This window comes from Elephas maximus, chromosome 19 (genome assembly GCF_024166365.1).
Source record: "Elephas maximus indicus isolate mEleMax1 chromosome 19, mEleMax1 primary haplotype, whole genome shotgun sequence".
NCBI lineage: Eukaryota > Metazoa > Chordata > Mammalia > Proboscidea > Elephantidae > Elephas > Elephas maximus.
Window position 1 is genome coordinate 22777910 of NC_064837.1, and position 23625 is coordinate 22801534.

Consider the following 23625-nt stretch of genomic DNA (forward strand, 5'->3'; position numbering starts at 1 on the left):
GTAAACTAGGCTGTTCCTATCTGCTAAGTCTCCCTTCTTTATCCTCGGAGACACCATTCTGTCTTCATCACTGTGAGATGCTAAATGAACAGCAGCCCCAGAGCGCCCTGGCCACCCAGCCGTAGGTGGTGGGCACAGTGCCCAGGCCACATTGAGCTGGGCGTGGGGGCATGCCATGATCATTGGTTGTTTTTGCAAACTTAGCCTGGTGCCTTGGTGGCAGGCAGGGCCTTGAGGTCGCCTGTCCTGGCCCCTTCCAGCCCCGGCTAGAACCCCACCAGCCTGCCCTGACACCCGGGCCACCCTGCCATCTGCTCTCTTCTAATCTCTCTTATTTACATTGAAGTGGTTCTGGAAAATACTGGATATGCAAACACCCGGACTGGGGGTGGGTGGGGAACAGGGTGAAGGGGGGTGTGTGGCGGGTGGGAACACAAGTATTTTAAAAATGCTGCAAATCTCTACAGCGTTTCCCAGAAACCACAAGCACGCGCTCTGCCTGCCAGCAGGACTCCCGCCACCCCGCTGCACTAAGCTGCTGGATTCTGCTCACTGCAGCCTGGGCTGGAGAGTAGCATCTGGGGGGGACCAGTGACCCAGTTGGGGTGGGGGCTCCCCTGCTGCCTGGGCAGGCTGCCTGGCGCCTCCATTGTCAGTTCTGGGCAGAGGGTACGGATGCGCCCCAGGCATCCGGCAGCACTGTGGGTGCCCACTATGCCAGATAGGCCCTGCCAAGGGGTGGGGTTTTCATGCCCCACCGCCCCTGCTGTGCAATTTGGGGGGCCCCAGCCAACCCTAGAGTCCTGCGTGGTGTTTGGCAGCAGCTTCTGTTCTGTTAAATACAGGGGACAGTGTCAGCAAAGCTTATTTTTTCAGTTGCTGGCTCTAGTTTGGTTGGGAAACAATTTCCTTAGACCTGGGTCACCACGCTGGCTCCCTTCATCTCCCGCCATATGCTCCTCAGAATCAGGGCACGGCAGTCTGCCCTGTCTTGGCTCTACCCAGCTGCTTTGTACAGACTCTGGGTCAAGGAAGAATGTAGAGTGTTTGTTTGCCCTGTGCTCTGTATTGTGCCCAGTACTGTGCCTGGCACATACATGCTCCTGAGTGGTGTTTAGTTGATCTGGTTAAAATTCAGCTGGAAAGAAATGTCTTGAGGGCAGGGCATGAGAAATAATAGCAAGGATAAGGATCATAGCTAGTGCTCACCACATGTGAGGTGCTGTCCTAGGTCTTTTACATATATTAACACATTTAATTCTCACAACGACCCAATAAAGTAAGTATTATTATGATCTCTATTTCACAAATAAGGAAACTAGATCACAAGTAGATGGCAGAGAGGTTAAGTAAGTTGCCTAAGGTCTCACAGCTAATAAGTGGCTTGCCAGGATTTGAACTCAGGCCATCAGCTCCTTGCATTTACCCAGTGTGCTGTACAGGAAGGAGGAAGACAGTACCTGGATATCCTTTTAAGTTCACTACCCAGTCCAGGCCTGGGCCCTTCTGATTCCTGCTGTCTTTGGTCATGAGAAACCTCCTCACCTCCTTGCCTTCCTTCCAGAAGGGAAGAGGAAGTCAGGTGTGACTGACCACTCTCGTTCTTCCTTTATGGGTGGTGTGGAAGGTCTGTGCTGTAGAAGTGTGACTGTTGCTCTCAGTCTCTCCTGAGGATTAATTAGCCCAGAGGAAGCGAGCCCAGGTGGCTGCAGGCAGGATTGAATATTGTGGGAGCTGGGAGATGAAGATGTCCTGGAAAAGGTGGTTGAGAGAAGCCAGAAGAAGGCCTCTGGAAGCCTTAGGAAGAGGAGAGGCATCTCTCTTGGCAGCATTTGAATGCGGTCCCACAAGGCTGGAAGGAGTGCAGATTTTTGCCCCTTATACTTCTTTGCTAGATCTGGGAGAGCAGGGACATTGCCTCTCTCACGTTTGGGCCTTTACTGGTATGCTGGTACTGATCTCCACAGCGCTTGGGTGGCAGGATTCCCAGGGTGTCCCTCTTTGACCAACACCAGGCTCCTCTTCCATGTTGCAAGGGTGCTGTACTCTGCTGTTTCCTAGGTGTGCGTTGTGTGAAATACGTTGGGGAGCACAGCCCAGGAGTGCTTAGCGGTTAGTGGGTGTGCAGTATAGAGGTCCCATGGGCTTCTGCCATTGAGTCCTTTCTGTTCCTTTTTTTTTATAATACCTTTCCCTGCCCATACACTCATACGCATCAGCCTCAATTCGAGTATCACTCCTCAGGGAAGCCTTCCCTAATCCTTCCCGACCACATCAGGTCCCCGTCTTGGCAGCGCCCTATCCTTCTCCTTCATACCACTCAACAAGATTGGAATTAATCGGTTTTCTTATTATTTCTTCAATGCTGGAGCACTTCATGAGAGCAGCGGATATTTGTTGAACAGAAGGAGATGGTTCTATAACCAGGAACTGGTTTCCTAGCCTCTCTGCCTGGTTTTCCTCATTTAGCTCAGTTTGGTTCCTAGAACCCCCAACCCCCAACTGGCCTTGGTGACTTGTCTGTAGTGTGTTACCATGTTTTGCCTCCACTAACTCTGTTTCCCGTGTCCCTAGGGATTTGCCATTTCTCACAGGAATAGAGGAGAGACATGCTGTGTAGGCACCCAGAAGCAGGAACCTGGGGAAGAGGCTGTGGGAGGAGCTGTCTGCCCCTGCACTGGAACCCCTATGAAGGCTCCAGGCTTGGGTTAGAAGCAGATTCAGTGTTATATGGGGACCACACAGTGTCCAGCCCTGGGGACCTTGGAGGAATGTGCCTGTCTGACTGACTATAGGTCTCTGAGGGGGTGGAATGTGGCCCAACAGGGCCCAAGGCTTCTTCCTCCCTCCTGCCGCTTTCCTGGGGCTGCCTGCGTGCTGGAATGTCGGCAAGCTGGGAATTTTCACTGCAAGGATTTTTCCCAGTCAGAGCAAAGATTCCAGTTGGAGCCTGGGGACAGCTCCTGCATGGGTAGGGGCTACTGGAGAGGGCAAGGGCAGATGCTGGAACAGCCCCACTGCACTGCCCTGCCCCTCTCTGGGAGATAGACAGCTGGGTCCCCCACTGGGCCAGGCCAGGGGGAGCCTGGGCTGTAGGGCTCAGGAGAGGCAGTGGGAGACCTTGGAGACCAGAGACTCCACCTCTGTGAGGAGGAGAGGGCGGCTGGCCACATCCCACAAGGCCTCACTTCCTTTGGCTGGTACATGAGTCAGGAAGTGGAACCGCCTCGGATTCCATCTTCAGGTGGGGCTGTGCCTGCCAGACCCAGGTTCTCTGGCCTAGGGGGGCCATTTGGCCTTGGCAGGAGGTGCCCCTGTTGCATTTGTCACCTGGATCTGCCCTCCACTTTCTCGGCCCTACAATGCCTGCAGGGCCTGGTTCCTTCTCTCTTGGTGACCTTTCTGGCCTCTGTGCCCTTTGCCCTCTGATCTCAGCTCTGCTGGTTCCTCCTTCTCACTCCCATTTCTGCAAGGAGCTGACTCACTTCCTCTCTCCCTCCCTAGTTTCTCTCACTGCCATGCCCTATGGCAAGCAGGGTACATGCAGGGAGGGAGATTTCTCACACGGCATTTCCTGGGCTCTTCTCAGGCAGCAGGACTGTGCAACTCCCCCTGGCTCTGGGGCTGAAGAGGGCAGAGTGTTGGATATGAAGAGGGATGGCTGTGGACTGTGGGGAAGGCCAAGTGTGAATGCCCCCAGAGCGCTGGCACCATCAGGGCAGGGTATCCAGAAGCCCTGATGAGCACCTGCCCTATGCTGCACTCTGGGTTCTGCGGAGGAGAAAGACAGAAGATGCCATATCTGTGATCAGGGAGCCTATACTTTCTCTAGAAGATATCTGCAAAAAGATAGATCTCAGCCCAGGGTGGCATGGGCTGGGGCCAAGCAGTGACAGCACCGTCAGGCAGCATGGCCCATCATGACTCTGTGACATCCAGTTTCATTCCCAGCCCTATCACATCAAGAGGAAGATGTCTGGAGAGTCCAGTGGAACCTTGCAGGGACACAGCGAGGGGGAAGGGTCTGACGCTGTCTCCTGTGTTAGGTCTTCCTGCTGGGGGCCCTGCATCCTTCCCCTCCCGACCCCTGCCTCCCTCATCTGTGGGTTGGTTTTGTTGTGGAGCCGAGTGCAGGAGCACAGGCTTTGGAGCAGTAAATGGCTTCCTCCTAGACCTTCTACCTTGCCCTACCCAGAGCTATCCAGACTGTGGGAGCCTGTGTGCCTGGCACTTCAGGCACTGGGGGACCCGGCCTGAACCTGACACAGCCTTGCATCCCTCCTCAGCAGCAGTCTAGGTTACCTAAAGGACACAGGCACAGCGTGACGCCGAGTCCCCACTCGTTTGGCCGTGCATCAAGATCAATAGAACCAAGAGGGAAACTGGGCCTGCCGCCTGAGAAGCCTCGGGGGACTGCTGTGGTCTGTCTTCCTGGAATCAAGTGACCAGCAAACATCCCGATTCCCCTTAGCACTTGGCTTTGTCTGGCAGCATCCCATTCCACTGGCAGCCTGGGATTCTGGCTTCAGCATTTCTGGACGACAGGAGTTTCTTGTTTGGGTGAGCTGAGGGGCAGGCAGGAAAGAGGTCTACGATTGGAGACGGTTAGGAGTGCCAGTTTGACCACCTCACCCCAAATGCCCTCGCCTTCCCTCATGGGAGGGAAACCACCCTGTGCAGGCACATGGGTGCCTGTCTGCATTCCTCTCTCAGGGCTTCTTTATTGTGACTCACCTCCACCCATCATTACTGGGTGACCTGGGGAGCAGAACTGGGCTTTGTGGCAGGACACCTAGCCTGAAACGGCCTGAGCGTCTCACCCATACTGCGGATAAAAATTTAGACTGAGTTGTCCTTTTCTCCCACACCTCATCTGAAGCAATTCTCTATCAGCTTCCAGCCCTTTAACCAGCTCTCACCTCTCTGTCCAGATGAAGGCTGGCCCCAAGCCAGAGGAACTGGTCTCTGGGGTAGGGCAAGGCAGAGTTTTTCTGCTTTTATCAGGGCCTTGGGTTTCACCCAGCCCCATTATCTTCTCTAGTCCACTGGTTTTGACAGTTCTCTTCTGTGCCTCTGAAAGAGGGACCCATGCTATAAAGGGTCCCCTGCCCCCTCTCTTCAAAATCCAAACTGTAGCTCTCTTATTGTTGCCATAGAAACAGATGCTTGGCCAGTATGGAGTTGGACAGAAAGGCTGGCTTTGGCTGTAGGAACTGCTTCCAGCTCGTTTTGTGGAGAGAAAGAGGGAGGAAGGCAGCATAGGAAGAAGGGCCCACAAATCTGGAGTTAGGTATGGTTATGTATGTATTCTTAATACATTGGCATGTATTGGTTGAGGCATGGACTCTGGAGTCAGACTGCCTGGCTTCAACTCCTGGCTCTGCTACTTACTAGCTGAATAACCTCTGGCAAATTATTTAATTTCTCTGTGCCTTACTTTCCTCACCTGTAAAATGAGAAAGTAAAATAGTACTTTCCTCATAAAGTTGTTTTGAGGATTAAATCACTAATACATCTAAATTGCTTAGGGTGGTGCCTGGCACATAGTAAGTGCCCCAAAATGGACATCATCATCGTCATCAGTATACCTCTGACGTGTTGGGTGTGCTACACCCCAGGACGCATTTGGTGCTTGGTAGCGTTGTGGACTTTCTGCCCACAATGACTGTTTTGCTCATGGAGAGGGGAGGGCTTCACTGCTGTCCCCAGGTTGGTACTTTTGTCCAAAGTACATTTCAGGTGGAGATAAGGAAATAAGGCCCAGAAGTCACCACGCTTACTCAGGGCCATGCAGTAACCTCAGAGTGGGATTGCTTTGCCCAGAGTTTCCAATCTAGTTTAAAACTCTGCTGCCTTTTCTGTGACCTCCCTCAGTCAAACTCTTGGCTAATGGCAATACCTTTAGAATGCCAGACTTCTTTCTACCTATTTGTTTTCCAGTTGGACAAATGAACTACCCTTTTTGGGGGGGCAGGTGGGGGGTTGACAGCTGATTTTGCTTCTTCACACCTGTCCTGGATCAAGGCTAAACAGGCCCTGACTGGCCAGTTCCCTGGCCTGTCTTCTGTTCCTTCCATCACACATGAGCTGACCCAGACTCTTCCACTCAGATTCTCTAACTACTGTGGCAAAACCTCTCACGTTGTTAAGTTCCTGTGATAGTGGTCAGGTCCATACTCTGTTCCCTTGGTCTTCCATGGACCTAGCGCTGGTAGAGCTTGTTTGAGCCTCCCTAGCATGGCAAGCATGTCTCAGAGTCCTTTCTCCACCATGTTCTCCTCCTCCTTTGGTTCATCCAACTGGCAATGCAGAGTAGTCCAGTGTGGTCCTTGCTGCCCCTTGCTGCAGAAGGCCTGGGCATGCTGCTTGGGACAAGACTTCATTGATTGGCCTTATTTGTCCTTGAAAGTCCAAGATTCTGCTGGGACTTCTCTCTCTCGGAGCACTAACATGAGTCCAGCAGCGGGTGACACGGGGAAGCCCTCCAGGGCCTCAGGCCACTACATTCCAGATATCTTACCCATGCATGGCCCAGAGACTCTTTAGAAACAAGGGATGATTGTGTGGCACTGAGGGGCTTTCTCCCAGGCCTGGAATGCCTTGGGGTCGGGGAAGGCTTCCATTCAGCCTTGCCTTTTCAGCTCCTTGGCATCTGGCTTCTGTTCCCAGGCTGGGTGTTAACTATTGTGGCTACAGTCCCCTCCTCCACTGCTTTCTGAGGTGGAGGGGAGAGTAGCAACAGAGAGTCAGGGGTATCATCTGAAGGAGTCTTTGTCAAGGATGACTAGGACAAGCTGAAAGGGGGAACCTCTAGACCAAACCTGTCCAATAGAACATTCTGCAAAGATGGAATTATTCTATAATCTTTGTTGTCCAATTTGGTAGCTACTAGCCATGTGTGGAACACTTAATTATGCTCATGCGAAACCTGTACATAGCCCGAGGGGCAATCATTTGAACAGAACAAGAGGACACAGCATGGTTTAAAATCAGAAAAGGTGTGTGTCAAGGTTGTATCCTTTCACCATACTTATTCAATCTGTATGCTGAGCAAATAATCCAAGAAACTGGATTATATGAAAAAGAATGTGCCATCAAGATTGGAGGAAGGCTCATTAACAGACTGGGACATGCAGATGACATAACTTTGCTTGCTGAAAGCAAAGAGGACTTGAAGTACTTACTGATTAAGATAAAAGACTACAGCCTTCGGTATGTATTACACCTGAACAGAGAACAAAAATCCTCACAACTGGACCAATAAGCAACATCATGATGAACAGAGAAAGTATTGAAGTTGTTAGGGATTTCATTTTACTTGGATCCACAATCAATGCCCATGGAAGTAGCAGTCAAGAAATGAAAAGACTTATTGCATGGAGCAAATCTGTTGCAAAAGACCTCTTTGAAGTGTTAAAAAGCAAAGATGTCACTTTGAGGAATAAGGTGCATCTAACTCGTTTTAACTCAAGCCACAGTATTTTCGATGGCCTCATATGCATGTGAAAGCTGGACAATGAATAAGGAAGACTGAAGAAGAATCGATGCATTTGAATTATGCTGTTGGTGAAGAACATTGAATATACCATGAACTTCCAAAAGAACAAACGAATCTGTCTTGGAAGAAGTACAGCCAGAATGCTTATTAGAAGCAAGGATGGCGAGTCTTCGTCTCACGTACTTTGGACATGTAATCGGGGGGACCAGTCCCTGGAGAAGGACATCATGCTTGGTAAAGTAGAGGGTCAGCAAAAAAGAAGAAGACCCCCAACAAGATGGACTGACACAGCCCAACAGTCGGCTCAAACATAGCAACAATTGTCAGGATGGCACAGGACTGAGCAGTGTTTCGTTTTGTTGTACATAGGGTTGCTAGGAGTCAGAACCACCTGCAAGGCACCTAATAACCACAGTCACATGTGAAGGAGCCTGCGCGGTGCAGTGGTTAAGCACTCGGTTGCTAACCAAAAGGTCAGCTGCTCTGCAGGAGAAAGATGTGGCAGCCTACTTCCGTAAAGATTTACAGCAACCCTATGAGGCAGTTCTACTCTGTCCTATAAGGTCACTAGGAGTTGGAATTGACTCGATGGCAACGGGTTTGGTTTCATTTAGGCACATGTGGCTATTGAAAGGTAGCTAGTATGACCGAGGACCTGAAATTTACATTTTATTTAAGTCAGAAGTAATCCCATTGTTTACATTTCAACTTTATTTCAATTTCAATAGCCACATATGGCTAAAACCAAACCCAGTGCCATCAAGTGGATTCCAACTCATAGTGACCCTATAGAACAGAGTAGAACTCCCCCCACAGAGTTTCCAAGGAGCGCCTAGCAGATTCGAACTGCCCACCCTTTGGTTAGCAGCCGTAGCACTTAACCACTACGCCACCAGGGTTTCCACACGTGGCTAGTGGATACCATACTGGGCAGTGCAGCTCTAGACAACTCCCAGAAAGAAATCATGGGGTGCTCTTGTCTCTCCCTGCAATCCCCTCAGTGACTCTGGGGAGGTTGGCATTCTCCCTTCCTCTCAGGATGGAAGGTTTGGCCTCTCTGGCAATTTCTACACTTCACCAACTCTGGAATCCCGATGCCCCAGGGCCAACTGGGGCAGTGCTTCTCCACCTTGCCAAGCATGTCTTCTGCCCAGTTGTGTAACACGCAGGTGCTCACATGCCCAGGTGGGTCTGGCCAGGGCTTACTATGGAGGTGGTGGGTTGGCGAGAAAGGTAGACGCTTTCACTTCTTCCTTCCTGCTTCTATGGAGCTTGGGCTTGTGCTTTATTTTTACTTCAAAGTGTTCTGGGAACAGGCTCAGTCGGGACCTACAGAGGTACGGGTTTGTGCTTTATTTTTACTTCAAAGAGTTCTAGAAACTGACTCAATAGGGGCCTCCAGAGTTCCTCAAATATTTATTGAATGTCCAGCGTTTGGAGGAAGCTGAGGTTTGGCTAAATGAGCCCTCCTGACTTTGAGAATAGGCACCATAGGCCTCCAACGCTCGTACCCAGGGAGTCCTTACTGATATTTTATTTAAATCTGTGTGACTGACCCTTAAACTGGCTTCCCTTTTTTCATTTGTGGAAACAATGAAGAGTTGTTGTTTATATGAAAAGAGAAGAAGAATGCTTCATTATGCTTATTCTCTGTGCCGGGGGGATGGGGATGGGAATATGTGTATGCAGAGCATTTAGGAAACACAGACAGAAGTGACCCAAGTCTTGGTGAGATGTGGGGCAGGGGTGTGTGGGTTTTAGGGGATACCATCCTTAAGGTTAGCTCTTGGCTTTGGGCCTTGTGGGAGCCTGGCAAAGCCAGGCGATTTGGAAATCCCCAGGGGCCCTGAGGAAATCCCCAGCAGCTGAGCGTCCTCAGGGAGCAGAGGCCTACTGGAGCCTCCAGTTAGGTGGTCTCTGCAGCCAGCCAGGGCCTCAATCTTGAGAGACAGGACAGCCCTAACGTCCCGCCTAGGGTTCAACACCCACTAGATGGTGTGGTGGCACCAGGCTCTGAGCAAGCTTTGGGTGTGGGAAGGCAGGAGCAGGGGAAGCTCCTGAGCCCTTAGCCTGAGTGGCCAAGTCTGGGGCAGTGATCTGTGGCTAGGCACCCCGGGGCTGGCCATGGGCCCCCGATTGACCCTCCTGGGTTGCTTGTACAGCACCGCTCCCCACAGACCCAAGGTCTGACCGTCTTCTGACTATATATATACATTCATCCTTTCATTGTCTCCTGACTATATATATATATATAAAAAAAATTCATCTTTTCATTGCATTCAATCAATAAGCATGTATTGAGTGCCCACCTTGGTAGGAACTGTTTTAGGCTTTGGGGATAGGGCAAGGATCAAAACAAAGTCGGCGTCGTGCTCACCAGGCCTCTTCTTGCCGTTTCCCTCGGAGGTAAAACGAGAGGCCATCTTCCTGTTACAGCCCCTCAGGCTTTCACCTCCGGGCGGGGGGGGCGCCTCCTGGGGGCGGGGCCCAGAAATCCCGCGGGCTCGGCGGCGCTGGCGGGTCGGTGAGAAGGGAGCGGCCGCCCTCTGCCGGGCTCTTGCGGCAATGCAAAGGCGGATACATTCCGGGCCTTCCGGTGCATGTGCCCGGCCTGGCCCCGCCTCCGGCCCTGCCCACGCGCCTGCTGGTGGGCGTGTCCGGAAGCTCGAGTTGCAGCTTTGGCCTGAGCCTGACTCCCGCTGGCACCAACTGTAACACCAGCGCTGTTAGAAGGCGGTGAGTGTCCGGGCCCATCCAGGGGATGTGCCCGTTTGGCCACTCCAGGTTCCCTCTCGGTCCTCCTGACCCTTCTGAGGTCATCTCTAGCCTCCTTTAAGGGGTCTGTCCTCTTCCACTTTGGAATCCACTCATCATTGTGTCCACTAAGATTTTAAGAAAATTTTGGTACCTTAAAGGGTACCAATCATTTTTTTTAAAAGCCAGTCTGTCTACTGTCATTGTTATTTAACAAAAGAGAAGGCATTTTATTGCATACAAAAAAAAAAAAGGAATAAAGGATAATACTTCCCAAGAAAGGCAGGGCACTCTTGCTCTGGAACTTTCTCTGAAGACAAGTGACAACGAATAGGGGTCCTAGTGCTGGTTCAGACGAGCCTCTGAACTGGCCATCTGAGAGCTCACACGTGTCGTTGTGGACGTGGTGTGCTCTTTTCCCCAGAAGGCATGAGTGCCCCAGGCCCTCCCCAGCTCTGAGGGCAGAGTGTTTGAAGCAGCACTGCCCCAGCTCCCCTTAATAAAGAGTTCTGTTAATGACATTTCACACATTGCCAATTAGTAATACAAACACTCTACAGTTAACATCCGTTTAGAGAGGCAGTGTTTATAGACCCCTCCCCCTTGTAGGAGTTTTGCTTTAAAAAACAATTGGAGGAATAAATGGGGTTCGGGGAGTGTTATTTTTCTTAAGACACTAAATAGAACCTCAGTTCCAGTATTTTCTAACTTTTTCATTCCAAACCAGCCTCTCCATCTGATATCCCTGTTTTGGCTAGTGTCCTCTCCAACTCCCAGTCTTGAATCCTTGAAGTCTCTCTAGTTCTTCTCCTCCAACTCCTCCTCCCCTCTTTTGTGCCCATGTTCCATCCTCCCCCAATAGCCAACCAAGCCCAGCTGATACTTCTTGCATCATCCCTCTCCTCCCTACCCGCTACCAGAGTACCAGGCAGACCCTCCTTGCCTTTTGTCTAGGCTGTCACTGACTTTCTAATGGTCTTTCAGCTTCCAGCCTCCTTCTCTCTCTGCATCCTTCAGCTAGGTCAGCATCCCTAACCCATACCAAACCTGTTGCCATCAAGTTGATCCCCACTCATAGCCACCCTACAGGGCAGAGTAGAACTGTCCCATAGGATTTCCAAGGCTGAAATATTTACAGAAGCAGACTGCCACATCTTTCTGTCAAGGAGCAGCTGATGGTTTCAAACTGCTGACCTTTCGGTTAGCAGCCAAGCATTTTAACCATGACACCACCAGGGGTCCTTAATGCTAAGTAGATGGTGGCACTACAACAGCGAAGAAGATACAGCCTCTGCCTCAAAATGCACATGGTCTAGTTGTGGGAAGACAGAAAAAGAAGTAGGCCTTGTGCTTCCCCACAGCGTTCACCTCTAGGTATTGCATGTTTGTGCTAGTTGAATAAGTAAACCGCTCAAAGCCCACTGTGGCTGAGATGACTAGATTCAGACATGGCCTGGCTTCAGCCCAGTTTAGGCACTAGGACTGTTCAGGTGCCAGAAACAGAGCCAAGGACCTTTCGCTTACCCCATGCACCAATGTGCGCGAACAGAATAGTTGAAGTTGTTACCCTGTGTGGATATTCCCTTACCCCCCATTCTGCTCCACCTGGCTTACCATCCATGCACCTTTCAGATCAGTCAGCTAAATCCAATGGATGTTTATTGTACACCTACTGTGTGCCGAGTGCTGGGTGGAATGGAATGTAAAGGAGGAAAGAAATAGTCCCTGTTCTCCAGGGAGAGAAGATTTAAACAAATAACACAAATCAATTACCATTCGAAACATTCGTTTATGCTGTGTATGCCCCTGTTGGAGCAAGGCGCATGTTCTAACTTGAATTATATTATTTGAGAACATTTCTTATGCTGTGTAGTCATGGCATATGCATATTAAACTTAAATTCAACTCTATGACTTTGTTAAAAACTATATTACTGTAGTCTATTAAAATTGTATTTTATATATTTTTACTGTATTAGGCTGTATACATAATGCTTCCACACAGATACATAGAGTATGCAAGACCATGTATAGTATACTTTGTGGGCAATTTAAGGGGTTTCCAGGGCTCATCTTGACTATATTTTTGCCCTACATGCTGACTTTAGAATCTAATCCCAAGTAATAAATATATGACTCCACTTTATACAGAAACCCTGGTGGTGTAGTGGTTAAGAACTTGGCTGCTAACCAAAAGGTCGGCAGTTCACACCCACCAGGCACTCCTTGGCAAACCCTATGGGGCAGTTTTACGCAGTCCTTCAGGGAAGCTATGAGTCAGAATTGAGTCGACGACAATGGGTTTTGGGTTTTCTACTGTATACAGTAGAGCACCGTATTGAGTATAATCAAGAACCATCGTGTGTGTGATATTTAAGCACAGACAGTGCGGTGGATTTTAATACTAATTTAATAATATTAAAAAGGCTCCTGGGTGGCACAAATGGTTTGCTCTCAGCTACTAACCAAAAGGTTGGTGCTTTAAACCCACCCAGTGGCACTGCAGAAGAAGGGCCTGGCGATCTGCTTCCATAGAGATTACATCCAAGAAAACCCCATGGAGCTCAGTTCTATTCTGTAACACATGGGGTTGCCAGGAGGCAGAATCAACTTGACGGCAACAGGTTTACAAATATTAATAATTTCATCATGACTTATGATTGCCAGGCATAATACCAGGTGCTTTACTTGTGTTATCTCTTTTAATTTTCGTAATAACCCCATGAGGTAGGTACAAGCAAACCCTCACGGCACAGTGGTTAAGGCACTCGGCTGCTAACCAAAAGGTCAGCAGTTCGAACCCACTAGCTGCTCCTCGGGAGAAAGATATGGCAGCCTGCTTCCATAAAGATTTACAACCATGGGAACCCTATGGGGCATTTCTACACTGTCCTATAGGGTCACTATGCGCCAGAATCTACTCGACGGCAGTGGGTTTGGTTTGGGGTTTAAGGTAGGTATCTTTTTTTTTTTTTTTTTCCTGAGCCATAGGGATTTTTATTGAGTCAACAAGAAGTGCTTTCAAAATACAGTTTGTCTCCCTCCTGTTTTCTAAATTGCTCTTTTTTCACCCTTGACTTCCCTATTACTTAACTTCCACTATGTACACATTTTTCTTCTCCGTGTCCTTCCCTTTAGATCGGCCTTTCTTGTAGTTTCTTCAGTTAGTTCTTCCTTTTCTTTTGGAAGTGATATACAAGGGCAAATTTAAAAGATCAATAATATTTTATTGGCTTCCTTAAGCTTTTAGCTCGCCCTTGAATTTTTTAGTAGACTTTATGTTTTAGAGTAGTTGTAGGTTTACAGAAAAAATGGTGCAGAAAGTACAGAGAGTTCCTGTATAACCCCTCCTTCCTGCACATCGTTTCTTCTGCTAATATCTTGTGTTCCTCTGGTCCATTTATTACAATCGATGGACCAATATTGATGCATCATTATGAACTGAGATCTGTAGTTTACACTGCAGTTTACTTTTTTATGTTGTAGAGTTCTGTCGGTTTTGACAAACGGTCGATGTCTTGTGTACACCATTACAGTATCATACAGATTAGTTTCACTGCCCTAAAAATGCCCTGCACTCTACCTATTCACACGCACGCTCCCATCCTCTGGCAACCACTGATATTTTCACTCTCTATAGTTTTGTTTTTTCCAGAAGGTCATATAGTTAGAATTGTACAGTATGTTGAGGGAGAGGGATACTAGAAAAGTGAAAGGTGAACTGCTGAGGAGGGGCCATCCTTGAAGACAGGCTGAGGGGCCTGGGGGTGATCTGGCTGGCTGTGGGAGTGACTGCATAGCCTCCCAAAGCCATAGGTTGGGCTTCTTGAAAACATGGACCATGGCCTGAGACAGCAGCAGAAGGATTCGTTGTGGTTGTGTGTGAAGATGTGTGGGTTGCCAGGGCCTCGGCTTCCCCTCTGAATGTAGTTGAAGGGGCCTGCCCTCTTCACTAGGGAAAGTGAAACTGCTTTGAGGTGATCACCGCTGGTAACACCAAACATTTCCCAGACAGAATTGACAGGATTTAGTCATCCAAACAGAAAAGAGTAGCAGATGGGCACATGTTTACTTCAAAACAAGACCTGGTCACCCAGAAGTCATCTTCCAGAGCACTGATGAATGGTAGGTGGGTTAAAAAGGCCCCCAAGCAGCCAAAATAGAGCACATAGAGTCTCTGTGTGAAAACTCAGGTTCTTCATTCACAGATAGGCCTGCAGGTTTCACTGATATGCTACTTGTTCTGCTTTGAACACTGTTCTATCTGGCTTGGCTATCTGGTTTTCTAGCCTTTGGCAGAAACAGCACAGTAGAAGGAAGTGAGACGTGCTGACAGAGTGACAGCTGATGGCCTGACAGGTAGCAGACAAAAGAACTAAAAAACAGATATATGGACACAAAGGGCATCTGGCTTCCTAATATAGGCATAGGGAGGCTCTAGGTTGGTTGCAGTGCCTAGGAGGGGGCTGGTGGCATTTGAGAGTGGCTTGGGCCATTGGTGGGGCAGAAACTAGGCTGCTGTAGTAAGTGAGCTGAGGCAATGGATAGGGCTTACTTCACAAAGGGAAAGAGAGAGATGGACAGTGAATTAGGGAAGCTCCTGAAAAAAAAAAAAATAAAGCAGTGAGTTTAGGTTAATGGGGGAGGAACAACTCAGAAGAGGAGGGTGAGAATGGTTGCCCAACTCTGAAGAATGTAATCGGTGTCACTGTACATGTAGAAACTGTTGAATCAGTGTATGTTCTGCTGAGAATATTTTCAACAACAACGAAATTTTTTTTAAAAAACCAAAACACACAACCCCCCACCTTTATTGGCTATTCCCTTTTATTACAAGAGTAATATATATGTCATAAGGTTGCTACGTAATATATACATCAGAGCCAACTCAAGGGCACCTGACAACGATAACAGCTGTAGAATTGTCAAAGCTTAGGAAAAATGTTAACTATCGTAAACATTTTCCCATGTAACCCTCCGGTGGAAGGACAGATTTTTGAGGTTTCCTGAGCTTTAAGGGTGCAGTCAGGATAGAGGGTTCATTTGGTGGGAAGATCCCAGAGGAGGCAGCTAGGATGGGGACTAGAGGCAGGTGGACACGGAAACGTCCTCAGAGATGGGAGCGTAGGAGGAGAGTGAAGCATAGAGATGTTACCGTTGAGGATGAAAACTGATGAGGGAGCCTGCATCTGAGGACCTTCATTTCCTCAGTAGGAGCCAAGGCAGAATCATCAGGGAAGTCAGGACTAAGGTGTCCAGTCTGGAGTGACCACAGTATGGACGACGTGCCCTTCAGCACAAGGGAGGAGTAGAAATGGATAGGGTCAAAGAAGGGAACCTCTGAGTTTGAGATCTCTGAAATGAGTTCAGAATGTCTTACTTAAGAAAGTAGAGAGTATATAGATGTTTGTTATTTTTATGATTGTAAATAGTCATAGAATTTAGAAAACTACTTAAAAAATATTGGTCCCTAAAAGGGAGTAGGCTTCAGTTACTGGGAAATTTTACTTACGATGACATCCTTTTTGCCTCATGATCATAGAAAGATAATAATTGTCCAAGCTTATCAAAAACTTATGTGCCAGACACTGCTCTTAGAACTTTGCATGTACTAACTCATTTAACCCTTACAGTCAACCCTATGTGGTAAAAAAACCCTATGTGGTAGATACTATTATTTCCTCCATTTTACCAGTATCAGTTGCCATGAAGTCGATTCTGACTCATGGCAACCCCATGTGTGTCAGAGGAGAGCTGTGCTCCACAGGGTTTTCAATGGCTGAATTTTTGGAAGTAGCTTTCCAGGCCTTTCTTATGAGGCGCCTCTGGGTGGACTCAAACCCCCAGCCTTTGGCTAGCAGCCTAGCATGTTAACCATTCGCATCACCCAAGGACTCCTCCTCCATTTTACAGATGAAGAAATTGAATCACAGAGAAATTAAGTTGTACAGTTTACCATGTGGAAGAGCCAAGATTGAACCAGGCAGCCTGGCTTCAGGAGTCTCATTCTGAGTAATTCCTTTAAAGCAGTGGTTAGCAAACTTTAGCATTAGAATCACCTGGAAGGCTTGTTGAAACACTGATGCTAGGCACCATATCCAGAGTTTCTGATTCTGTAGGTCTGGGGTGGGGTCTCAGAATTTGCATTTCTGACAAGCTCACAGGTGATGCCGATGCTGCTGATCAGGGGACCAAACTATGAGAACCAAAGCCCCTTGATGTATGTTCCATATTAATCTCATACATCTGCAGCCCTGGTGGCATAGCAGTGAAGAGCTTGGCTGCCAACCAAAAGGACTGCAGTTGAAATTCACCAGCAGCTCCTTGGAAGCCCAATGGGGGCAGTTCTACTCTGTTCTATAGGGTTGCTGAGTTGGAACCAACTCAACGGCACCTAACAACAACAACAACAATCTCATATTAATAACTCTATAAGAGTTAGTCCAGGCATAATCCTCATGTTACAGATGAGGGAAATTTAAGTCACCTGCCCATAGTCACATAGCTAAGTAATTCATTCACTTAACTCACTCATTCATTTAACAAATTGGCACCTCTGTGCTAGGCTTTATGCTGGCTTTGTAGTCTAGCAGTATCCCACCTCAGCTGCACATAAGAGTCACCTGAAGACCTGTGAAAAATCCCAGTGCCTGAGCCTCTCTCCAAGACCAATTAAATCAGAAACTGGAGGGAAGAGGGTGGGATCAAGGCATCAGTATTTTTTTTTTTTATAATTTTTATTGTGCTTTAAGTGAAAGTTTACAAATCAAGTCAGTCTCTCACACAAAAACCCATACACACTTTGCTACACACTCCCAATTACTGTCCCCCTAATGAGACAGCCCGCTCTCTCCCTCCACTCTTTATTTTCGTGTCCATTTTGCCAGCTTCTAACCCCCTCCACCCTCTCATCTCCCCTCCAGACAGGAGCTGCCCACATAGTCTCATGTGTCTACTTGATCCAAGAAGCTCACTCCTCACCAGTATCATTTTCTATCCTATGGTCCCTGTCTGAAGAGTTGGCTTTGGGAATGGTTCCTGTCTTGTGCTAACAGAAGGTCTGGGGACCATGACCTCCAGGGTCCTTCTAGTCTCAGTCAGACCATTAAGTCTAGTTTTTTTTAAGAGAATTTGAGATCCGCATCCCACTGCTCTCCTGCTCCCTCAGAGGTTCTCTGTTGTGTTCCCTGTCAGGGCAGTCATCGGTTATAGCTGGGCACTATCTAGTTCTTCTGGTCTCACGCTGATGTAGTCTCTGGTTTATGTGGCCCTTTATGTCTCTTGGGCTCATATTGACCTTGTGTCTTTGGTGTTCTTCATTCTCCTTTGATCCAGGTGGGTTGAGACCAATTGAGAGGCATCAGTTATTTTTAAAGTCCCCAGGTGACTTCAGGGTGCAGCCAAAGTTGGCACCAGTGTACTAGGAAGGCACTGCAGATGCAAAGACCTGTGACAAAGCACAAGCCCCAGAAAAGCCGGACGATCTCCCAATGAAGAGACACCACTCCCTAGAATGCAGAGGCATAAGTGCCTAGCCCTAATAGCCTGTGCGTCTGTGCATATACAGAGTATGGGCTAGGTTGGAGGCAGAGTTGCGGTCTTCTTGGCAGTGCCTACCAACCTTTCCACAGAGAAAGTAATACTATTTATAGGACTCTCTGGGCTCTTAGGACTGGCCAGAGATGCCATCCTCGTTGGGTACTGGTTGGGAGGCAACTCTGCTCCAGGACTTCCTAGCATCACCTCCATGCCATCCCACATTTTTTTTTTCCTGGAGAGGAAGGGAGATTTTCTCTGCAGAGCTGACAGCTTCTGAAGCCTGCAGGTCCTCTTTGGGCCCCTTCCCACCCTGCTCCCAGTTCCCATTCCAGCCTCTCAGTGGTCCCTGGCCCTGGTCTGGGTATCCTTTGGGGCATCCTGTGGTGCTAACTGGAGAGCCAGGCCAGGATTTCTCTTCACAGGGAGCACTGGCTTTTCACCGGCAGCCATTGCTCCAGACACCCACGATTTCCTCTGTCTGCAGGGCCAAGACCCACCCATCACACCTCACCTGCCCCACCCTCCCGTGTGCCGCAGTCACTGGCTGTGTGTGGGGGAGAGGGATATGTACAGAGAGAACACAGTTGATTCCTAGCACGTCTCTGCAGTATATTACAGTGAGGCAGTAACTGTGGTCCTCAGACGGATCTTGTGGGTCCCTCCCTGCTCCTGCCAGACTTCACAGGACTGCCGTGCGGCTGCTGTTTGGGAACTGTGTGCTGTGGGCCCTGTGTATCATATTAGATGTGACATCAGTGGTTGTCTCGGCCTCTGCTGCAGTAATTAAGTGGCTGGGTTGATTTGCGTGTTCTCAAGAACACTGTGCTGTGACTCGGTGATTATGTGTGCTAGTGTGTGTGTGTTTACGTGAATGCTCGTGTGCTTGTCTCCATCCTGGCCTGTGGGGCCGGGGGGCTGCAGGTCTCAAATTCCTCTGCTATTTTTAGGGGCCATATCAGCTCAGCTGTCAGGAGCCAGGGTGTATGTCAGTAGGAAAGTCCTACCCTCCCTGTCCCTTACCCCTAATTCCAACACTGCCTGCCCCCCACCCCCACGCCCTTACTTGAAGAGCCTCCTTCTCTTCCACACCCACGCTGTATCACCCACCCTCTCCCTGTCGGCTACGTGGTACCCGCAGTCTTCCCGGCCACCACTCGCTCTCCATGGCTGGCTCTGGCCAGGGTTGGGCAACAGCCGCTCTGGACGGGAGGGGCGGGGGAGAGGGAGGGGTGCAGGGGCGGGGCTGCAGCCAGTGCTATTTTGAGCAGCTAACGGAGCAGCATCGGAGAGGAGACTCCTTGCTCTGGGCTGCTCCAGGCCAGGCCATGCGGGTGAGTGTCCCTCTGATCACCCACCCCGGAAATGTCCCTGGTTCCTCCCGCTGCTGTTTCCTGATACAGGGAAGGAGGGACCTTTTTGTTATTTCCCCAGATGCAGCTGAAGTAGATGGGGAGGTTGAGGTGGGGCTGTCTTGGGGCTCCTCTCAGAGCCTCCTGGTGGGAAGGGAATTACCTAGCCCCAGCAGCCTCGAAACCCTTCAGAAGTGATGGGCAGGGCAACCTGGGCCTGACTCATGACTTTGGGAGCTTTGGAAGGGGCACTGTCTTCTAAGCCTCAGTGCCCTGGGACCGCATCAGCCACCCCCACAGGCTGTGACAGTCCTTCCCCGTAAACCCTTAGTGCCTTCGGGGCCTTCCTTGAATGCTGTTTCCTTCCAAAGCCCCAGAACCCCAGAACCTCCCAGGCCTTTGGGAGTCTTATGCCCTGCTTCCGGTTGCCAGAGTAGCCCTTCACCCGTCTTCCTCCTGGCTAGACAGGAGAGAGGGGCTTGAGAGGGGATGGTCCTTGGAGTTGTCAGGGATCCCTGCTTTTTGCTGTCCCTGAGTGGACTTGGCTCAGCCTCTTCCATATCTGTGCATAGGACACTTGGAAGGGGCCCAGATGGCATCTCAGGGATGACTGACTCTTCGTAGGTCTCTTTTTTAGCACAGATTTATGCCGGAGGAGTAAGTTTCTTAAAAAAGCAAGCGAGGAGAGACATAGCTGCCTCCTTAGCTCCCAGTCTTTTCCGTCCCCCCACTCCACCCCCCCAGCTACCAAGGGTAGGGTTTTCAGTTGTGTCAGCAGTTGGCAGAGTGTGGGCTGGCCTTGTGTGGAGGTGTATCAGGAGCCTGAGATATGTCTGTGAGCATTTGTACCTCTGTGCCTGGGGACAGCCCCGCCCCAGCTACAGAACTGGCTCTAGTGGTGAGGGGCATGTGGGCAGCATGGAAGTGGGGCCAGAGAGAGCCCTTATCCCAAGAGGTTGGTGCTTCCTAACCTGGCTTATTCCTCACCCACCCCACTCCATGCACCCAGGCTACCAGCAGCAGGTTGTCAGTTTGGGGCCCTGAAAGATGGTGGCCAGGCAGATGGCGAAGTGCCCTGCTGAGGGGCAGCGAGTGTCCCCTGGGGAGGGAGACCTCCAGCAGAACCAGCCATTGGAGGAGGAAACCCAGGCCCTTCTGCAACTGCAGTGGCGGCAGGAAGCCATTCCATGCACCTGCTTCCTCCAGGCTGGCCGGCAGTGACGGTGGGTGATCGTCTGCTTTCTGTTCCGCCCTAGGCGGGGGAGGGCTCTCTGGAGGCCAGACCAAGGGGCCAGGGTGTCCCTGCCAAGCCTTTCACCCCCTCCTCCTCTGGCTGGCAGCGTGGCCTTCAGGCCACTTCCTGCAGAGCTCCTGTTCCTCTCAAGCACTCGGTGCAAAGCTTATTCAGGTCACGGGTGGAGGGGCAGGTCATCTGTAGAAGCCCCTGCCTTCTACCCAACCTGTTGTCTGACAACAGCACAGGCGACGATGGGGGCAGGGCCTGCTTCCATTCCTTCGTCTGAGCCCCCGAGGTCCTTCGCAGAGGGCAGACCTGGCTGTGAGTCCCAGATCTGCCACTGGCTGCTTTGAGACCTTGGGGAAGTTGCTTGACCCTCTGAACCTCCTTTTGCTCATTTGTAAAGTAGGAATTATAATAGTATCTGCATCTACTTCAGAGAGTTGTTGTAAGGATTAAATGAGATATGTGTGTAAAGAGTTTAGCACAGTGCCTGACACATAGTAAATGCTAGTAAAGATGGGCTGTTATTACTATTGATCCCTGGTGGCACAAGCTGTTTGCAATCAGCTACTCACCTAAAGGTCGGCGATTCAAACCCACCCAGTGGCGCCACAGAAGAAAAGCTTGGCAGTCAGCTTCCATCAAGATTATAGCCAAGGAAATCCTATGGAGCAGCTCTATTCTGTAACATATGGGGTCACCATGAGTCAGAATCGACTTGATGGCAACAGCTTGGTTTGGTTTTTGGGTTATTATTGTTATTCCTTTCATCTCCCTTACCACCACTCCCCCTCCCCCGCCCAACTTTAGATACATTAGTGATAGGTTGGGACTGGCAAGGGGAAGGTCATCTGGGAATTTAAGAGCCTGAGAGTGGGAAAGGAGAGAGAGACGAGGAGGATGCTAGGCCTCTTTTTTTTCTCCCTTACAATGAGAATTCAAAGTATGCGTGTGTTGGCCGAGCAGGGGGTGCTGGGAAGTTATCTTGGCCACAGGTGACATGGGCTCGTCTTCCCCTTGGCATTCTCTCTCAGGGTTGCCTGCCGCTCTTGGGTCCACAGTGTGTGCTGGTGTCTGGTACGAACACTTGGGCCTCAACGCACTTGTCCAGGCTGGGTATTCCATGTCTGAGGGGCTGCCTGGTGGGTGGAATTATTCTCCTGGGGCATTCGTGCCCCCATTTCCTCCTGTAAGGGGCACAGAAGATGGTAGGTTAAAGGAGGATGCTGGTACTGAGGAGGATTAAAGCCAGCCTGGCCAAGGCTGCATGAGTTTTGGGAGCCTTCTGGGGCTGAGAGTAGGTGGTCCCTCAGCACATTCTTTGGGTTTCTTCTCTTTGGAACAAGTGCTTTTAGCTACTCTCGCCTTGCTTTTTCTTTTTTATTGAATTTATTTTATTTTTATTTAGCCATCTTTACAATAAAAATAAACAGTAAGTAACAAGTAGAAAACAAAATAATATCAAGTGTGTCTATTGTGTGTAGTTCACATTCTTTATAAGATTATTATCATGACTGTTGGCATACAATTTTGGTTTTAGTTTGTTTTTGGTTGATGTTACTTCATATGGAGTTTTCCACACAGTTACATCATCCACATATTTGTCAGCTTAAATGGTAATGTGATAATGCCTTGTATCAAAGTATCAAGAGTTTACCTAATCATTCCCTAACTTTAGGCATTTGGGCTGTTTCCAGTTTGCAGCTGTTATATAGAGCGTCTGTAACAATCTTTATATAGTTTTGTGTGTACATGTGTGTGTGTTTGTTGTTGTTCTTTCCTGGACTCAGCTCATTGGGCTACATTCCTGAAGATGGAATGACAAGGTCAGGGTACGATGCATTTTACGGCTGTTATTACGTTTAGCTCCACAAAGAGCTACCAAGCAATTTCAAAGTGTACCTGCCCTCCCTCCACTCCCAGGCATTGAACTTACTGTTTATAGTTGGTAATTTTGGAGATTATACCTCCCTTATTTTTACCACTTCCCTGGGAATCAGGATGAGCAAGAGTTATTCTCCATGGTTTACAGTTGGAGGAAGAGACCAGGTGGGGATAAGCGGTTTGTACAAAGAACCCCAGTTCTAACACTGTCATTTGACAAACATTTATTAAGTGCCAGCAGTTTGATGGGTAGGATAGAGTCCTGCCCATGAGGAAACCACAGTCCAGTGAATGATATGAACAGCTCACTGAGATCCATCAGGGCTGGAGTCCCAGCTCTGCCACTTACTAGCTGTGGAGCCCCCGGCACGTTGTTTGCCCTCTATTTCTTTATCTAGAAAGTGGGTTGTTGTGAGGATTAAACGAGGAGATTAACATGAAGCCCCTGCCACAGTGCCTGGGTCATAGTAGGTTTTCAGTGAGTGTTGATTTCTCTTCCCTTCTCTAAAGAGAAGTCAGAAGTGCCACAGAGAGAGGAGGTGGCTGGAGCCTCAGAGAGTGGTAGTTAAGGGCTCTTTGCAAGTCTAGAAATGTCCCACCACCCTGCGGGCAGAACACTAGTAAAACCTTCACTATCAGTCCACATTTTGGCTTAACCTGGATTTCCTGAACCATGCAGGCTATTAACCAGATTTGGCTACTAAGAACAACACAGCCCCTCTGATGCCTGCCTACCTGCCTGACATTCCAGAGAAGGACTTGTAGATAGGTGGGCCTCTAAGGAAGCATGTGCTAGGTAAGAGCAGAGGCTTTAGAGTAAGGCAGACCTGAGTTCAAATCCCAGTTCTACCACTTAGGGGCTTTGTAACTTAATCTCTTTGAGTCTTTTTCCTCGTCTATAAAATGAGAATCGTAATTCCCATTTCATGACGTTGTTGTAAGATTTATATTAGAAAATATATGTTAAATACCTAGTTACAGGGCCCTTTTTATTGTAGGTGTTTGGTGTTCAGTGTTCACTAATTAAACGTTATTGTTGGGCAATGACTGGAATCTCTAGAGAGGGAACAGATCAGCCATGAGAGGACATAGCTCCCAAACCCCTCACTCCACAGACGCTAGAGGTGACTATAGCAGAGACATTGCCACCAGCTCTGGGGCCCGAGTGCCTTACCAGTTCTGTACTGGGTAAAGTTAAGTCGTTCTTGATCCTAAGCAAATCCTCATTGAAAATCCAAGGGTAAAGAAGAGAAAAAAGATTATCCAGGAAATTCTGCACAAAGGCCACAAAGAGAATTTTCTCTGGGGAGAACCCCAGGCTTGTGCTCAGAATGATGTCTGTGCTGCTTGTGTGGAACAGCT

The 23625-nt window shown here is 49.1% G+C and overlaps 1 protein-coding gene across 16 annotated transcripts in view; it reads left to right on the forward strand.

Annotated features, from left to right (window-relative positions):
• The window catches only part of MYO18A (myosin XVIIIA), a 103459-nt gene that overhangs the window by 18114 nt on the left and 61720 nt on the right, over nucleotides 1–23625 (forward strand). Inside the window, exon 1 of one of the 16 annotated variants that reach the window (XM_049858754.1) lies at nucleotides 462–8835. The exons of 9 other annotated variants lie outside the window; for them this stretch is intronic. In XM_049858754.1, the coding sequence (XP_049714711.1) occupies nucleotides 8593–8835 (243 nt within the window). In that variant the 5' untranslated portion in view covers nucleotides 462–8592. 6 more of the 16 variants (XM_049858759.1, XM_049858749.1, XM_049858748.1 and 3 more) reach the window with 6 other exon arrangements.